Raw genomic sequence first — 5,609 nt, forward strand, 5'->3', positions numbered from 1 at the left:
ATCTTAGTTTGCATGTGATGAGACATCGACAATAGTTGATGTATCTTGAACTTGGTTAGCATGTGTTTGTAGATGCTTGTTCTTATTTATGTCTAATTCGAGTTGACGGTGTTTGGAATTAGCGAATTCCTCTCTGTACATAGAAAAATTACATTCACTAGAAGTTTTGGTGCGAACATCGGATGTTTCGGTGTTCACCAGAAGTTCCAGTATGGGCAGTGTGTATTCGCCGGACTATTTCTTGTAGAGACCAGTTTTTTGGACGAAATTAGAGTTCAATGCACTGGAAAGTCCGGTGAATGTGGTGGCCACACCAGAGGGTATCACTGGAGCATTTTCAGTGCTGAAGTAGAAATGAAAGCAAACACCAGATGGTCCAGTGATGGGCTTTAAGAGCGCAAAAGTACTTTCTGCAGAGAAGAAATTTTTAGTATCAAGTTTGATTATGTACGCCGGATAGTCCAGTGCTGAGATTGTGAACACCGGAGAATGCACCAGACATTTTATTGCAGAGAGGTTGCAGAAAAGTGGTTCGGTGGATTGGCGCGCACCAGATTATCCGGTGATGGACATGAGATCACCGGAATCTTTCACCGGACCTTCTTATAGAGAGCAAAGTTTTTCTGAAACAGATAGTGTTACACTCACCGGCTGGTCCGGTGTTTAGGAGCAGAACACACGGGAACATTCAGTGTTCATGTTTTCTGCAGGATGTGCTCTGACTTAAAGTTTTTTATTTTGTGCTAACTTGGAGATGTTTTGGAGTGTGGAGAAATATTTTTGTTTGTTTCAAGGTGTGCAAGTGATGGATGCAACTTGACGGTCAACGGTGGGTGATCGGGGCTAAGCGACTGCTTGGTGACGGATGATCAAAGAGGGTCGGATAGAGTCAAGGGTGATCCTAGCTGTACACATGAAGGTTAAGCAAAGTATGAAACGGATGATGAAGATGACATGTTGATAAAGTCAAGTGAAGGCGATACCATTGCAAGTGACAAGACGGCCCGAGAGATCAGGAGCTGAAGAGACTCGTCAGCGATCAAGATTGCAAGACGGAGGGCATGCGTGATCATTGGAGCGTTTGCTTTAGGTGGAAGCAAGTGGGGACTAGTCACGCTTTGAGAAGCATGCTAGGGTTTTGCGGTCTAACCATTTTAGCCTCTTGTGGCACACATATGAGAGCGTTGTGTTAGGGTTTTAGTGGAGAGAAGGATGAGTGTTTAGCCTATGTGATAAGTGAGAGTTTTAAGAGGAAAATCTTTATAATCCGTATAAAATAGGGTTGGCCTCTTTGAGTAATGAAGTTTATTTTATTTCATATACTTGAATTCTTCTTCTTCTAGTTTTCCTCTCTTGGTTCCCTTGCCTTGTGTGCAAGTTTTTTCTTTCCGGTTTTGATTTTGGTTTTTATTTTTGGACTGAAATTTTAACACCTTATGAGGTCATTCTTCTAGTTGCTAGAGACATAAAATTCACATACACACGCTTATATGATGTGATCTTAAATTATCTTGCCTCTAGACAATCAACTTGGAGAATTTTGTTGTCCGATGTTCATCTTTTCTTGTTTCTTTGCTAGTTATGATCTTTCGAGTGTTAAAATACATGGATTGATCTTAAATGAAACATATGGTTTATATACCATCTATAGTGTCGTGCTGTCTCGATTTTCTCTTGTTAAAGCTTCTCTCGATTTTTGCTTCCGCTTGAAATTTGTTAAAACACCTATTCACCCCCTCTAATCGTCAATCTTATTCTTACACTCTCTAAAGTTTATGCTTTCGTTTGTGCGTTTTTGAGAAGTGTTGGGTGAACAAGAAGTAGATCATCTATTTCGCAAGAAATTTGTAAGACACCTATTCACTCATCTCTGGTCGTCATTTTTGGTACTGCAAACCGACACTAATTTACCCGATTGAACATAGGATCTCCAAACAAACAACATATTCTACCTAAAGAGAGGTGCTGCTGGACTGTTGAAATATAGGGAGGAGGAAAAGCTCGGTCCTCATGGCTGAATTGCAGGAAAATGAAAAAAAGAAAGCTTGCAACCTTAGTTGCACTCATAGTGATTGATCTTGTCTCATGCAGACCACAGGGAGAGGAAGGAGGTATTGGACCATCTGTGGAGGAGCTCGCTCAGGCACAGCACCGCATACGCGAGCAGAATGAACTTGAAGAGGAACTGGAAGTACTGCGACAGCTCGGTGTTGGAAGCATTCAGCACCTGAAAAATAAATAATGGCATACGAATTAGATGAGCTTCATCGCGATATGTCAATATGTTGTTCATGAAGGATAGAAGGAGATGGTGGGAAAGAAGAGTGGTCATACCATGGCTAGTCCTGTCAATTGTGATCTCTGCTCGGGCGTGACCTTGTTGGCAATCTGATCCGAGTGTGGCTTCCTCCTGCAGCTCAAGCTCTCGCACTGATTGTCGGCAGCATCCTTCGGTCTAGCAGCGCCAGAGCAGTTGTGCAAGCGCTGCGCGTCCTTGGACTTGAGAGGCTTTAGGATGAAATCTTCAGCACCGGCAGTTAAGCATCTGCTTTATTCAAAGAGGTGGTGGGCCTGTTAGTGTTGATGTGCAATGCAAATCTAGCTTTTTCCTTCTGAAAAGTCGCGCAAATCTAGCTTTCAGAAAGGGCCTAAACCATGCACAGAGCATAGTCAGAGACCAAAAGCGGCTTTCGTTCGCGTATATAACGGCATCTGCTTTGCGCATAATGATGTGGAGGGGAAAGGGGGAAGATTTCACCTGCTGATCCGCTGGGGCTCGTTCTCCGACGACATCACGACAACCGGGATCGGATTTGGGGAGCTCAAAGCCTGACAAGTCGGAGGTTTTGTCTTTCATCCAAGTAAAATTAACCCAGAATTGACGCCAAATGAAGGATGCAAAGGAGATCGTTTTACCTTGATGGCCTTGAGAAGGTCATAGCCAGTCATCTCCGGCATGCAGTAGTCGGTGAGCACGATGTCAACGGTGAACTCCTGCAAATTGGAAGTCCTATTTCAGAGTTTCTTTATCTCATGTACTTGCAGTCAAATTATTCAGGAAGTCCAATTTCAGAGTTTCTATTACACTAGTGATCATTTTTTCCTTGAACAAACGAGGGACCGGATTAACCATTGCCGTATGGTGTCTTACCTGCACAAGTCCTATCCATCTTCACATGTATCTCACCAATCAAATAAAACTCTCTTTCACTGGTCCTAGCGTTCATTTATTCATTCAAGTTCCAAAGTGAATAATAATAATAATAATAATAATAAGTAGCTTAAGGCAGCTTTGCATCTGCTGATATGTACGGAGCTGCTTGACACGAGCACATGAGCTTGGCTGTTTCAGTACTCACATTAGCATCAGCAGCAGACGAATCCAGCTTCGCTTGTCCCTTGAGCCCGAGAAGCTCCATCGCCTTCTTGCCGCTGTCAACGGAGGTAACTGAAGGAATGAAATTGAGCTCTTTAGACTGCAATTTGCAGGGATGAAACAAACAATTGAGCAATTTTTTTCTTCCAACATCAGCCACAATCACCAATGGGCAGTAAAAGAATTTTCTTTTTAGGAAGGCAGTAAAAGAAATTGACAGAGATGAATGGATGAAACATGAGGGGGGATATGGTGTAAGCATGGCAGTAAAAACAAGGTCAAAGATGGCCTGGTAGGATCAGGATAACAGGGTTGCTGTTCCCATGCTCTCAAATTTAAAAAGCTGTCAACCATGTGCTATGAAGAACTCGATCGAAGCAATAGTGCAAGGAACAAGCTTTGACGAAGATAACAATACAGGATAATCACAGGGGCCGGGGCGCATGATAATGAACTCAGCTCGCGCTCGCGCGTACACAGACAAGAACACGCACAACAGGAAGGCTCAGGAACAGAAAGAAATCAACCGAGAAATGTAATGGGCTGACCATGGAATGGCCCTTCGCTGCCCTTGTGGTTCCTGAGCAGCAGCTCGACGACCTTCCGGTCGACGGGGGAGTCGTCCACCACCAGCACCCTCACCGCCGCCGGCGCCGCTTCTCCTCCCATCCTTCCCTCCGAGCGCGCAAGAAATGGCCGCTTCTCTCTTGCACTAGCTAGTACTGTGGTGACAACCAAGACGACTGTCCAAACAAAACCGCGGGGCTTGAACCAGTAAATAAGGAGAAGGATGGTGATGAGAAGCGTTTCGTAATCTGGGTCTCAGTCTACCCACAGTGCAGAGAGAGAGAGAGAGCCACTGACCTCTCCTCTGAAGCTGAAGGGCAGAGAGCCTGAGAGGGGGAGAGAAGGGAAGGTGCAGAGAGCCAGCGTGGGGGTGGGGGAGTGGTGGGACCCTGAAAATGCTTTCCTCAGGATTTGCTTGTCGGGAGAATCTCTCTCCACCTTGCTCGCTTTCTTTCTCTCTCCTTTTCTTTTCATTTCCTCCACGCCGAAAATCAAATAGCCATAAATGCTGTTGAGTTTATGAGATTGTCTGAATTGACAGTGATTTCGTTTTAATTGCTGATATGCTTTGAGGATTGTAAGTCCAATTGGTAGGGAACAAGGTGAAAAGGAAAATAAACTAGATGCTGCTACTTGGAAAAAAAAAGTAGCACCTTCTGACTCATTTTTCATATAAAATTATTTTCTCTATAAAATTTACTCATAGAATCACTTTTAGCTACAGAATTATTTTGCTCAGTGCAGGAACGAGGTTGACGATTAGAGAAGAGTGAATAGGTGCCTCAATAATTTTTTTGTGAAATCGATAGGCTTCTCCTATTTGGATTATCCAACGTACCTCAAAACTCAAGCGGAAGCAAAAATAGAGATAAATTTTAATAAGAGAAAATCAAGAAAACACGACTCCATGAATGATATATGAACCATCAATGTGTCTTAGCACTCAAAAGATCATAACTTACAAAGAAACAAGAAAAGATAAATATCGAGCAACGAAACTCTCCAAATTAATTGTTTAGAGGCAAGAGAATTTAAGATCATATCACATAAACGTGTGTATACAAATTTTATACCTCTAGCAACAAAAAGAATGGCCTCACAATGTGCTAAAATTTCAGCCCAAAAATCAAAACAAAATCAAATCCAAAAACCGAAAAACTTGCAAATTTGCAAGGGAACCAATAGAGAGAAACTAGAAGCATGTAAGCACAATAATATTAAGAAAAATAAATTTCATTATAGCAAAGGTCAACCCTATTTTAAACAGATTACAAAGATTTTTTCTTACAAAGCTCTCACCTAATACATAGGCTAAAAACCCATCTTCCTCTCCTTAAAACCCTAGCACAAGACTCTTATATGAATGACACAAGAGATTCAAAATGGCTTGTTCATCTCCTCTCATAGTCTTACCCCTCTATTTACAAGCCTAGGAACTTGGCCCCTAAATTTCTTAGCTTTTTCTCAAAATACACCTCTCTTGTAGTACACTCATGCCTACCATTGAAGGTATTTTGATCCATTTTATTCTCGATTCATCGGACGGTCGTGACGTCTTCACGACTAAACTTCTTCTCGACGTAAGCTTCGCGATGTTGCCACGTACTCCTCCAGTCCTCCCACGGTTTTTGGCCAAACTACGAAACCATAACACGCTTCTCAAAGC

The 5,609-nt window shown here is 42.7% G+C and overlaps 1 protein-coding gene across 1 annotated transcript; it reads right to left on the minus strand.

The window, feature by feature from the left end:
• Positions 1-1,927: 1,927 nt before the first annotated feature.
• Positions 1,928-4,337, minus strand: LOC133921969 (two-component response regulator ORR2-like). Its single transcript, XM_062367098.1, has 7 exons — positions 4,241-4,337; positions 3,925-4,119; positions 3,360-3,448; positions 2,917-2,994; positions 2,759-2,829; positions 2,335-2,545; positions 1,928-2,227 (listed from the first exon to the last, which is right to left on the minus strand). The coding sequence occupies exons 2-7, from the start codon at positions 4,043-4,045 to the stop codon at positions 2,084-2,086; spliced, it is 714 nt and encodes a 237-aa protein (XP_062223082.1). The 5' UTR covers positions 4,046-4,119; positions 4,241-4,337; the 3' UTR covers positions 1,928-2,083.
• Between the last annotated feature and the right edge of the window lie 1,272 nt (positions 4,338-5,609).

This window comes from Phragmites australis, chromosome 6 (assembly GCF_958298935.1).
Source record: "Phragmites australis chromosome 6, lpPhrAust1.1, whole genome shotgun sequence".
NCBI classification, from domain to species: domain Eukaryota; kingdom Viridiplantae; phylum Streptophyta; class Magnoliopsida; order Poales; family Poaceae; genus Phragmites; species Phragmites australis.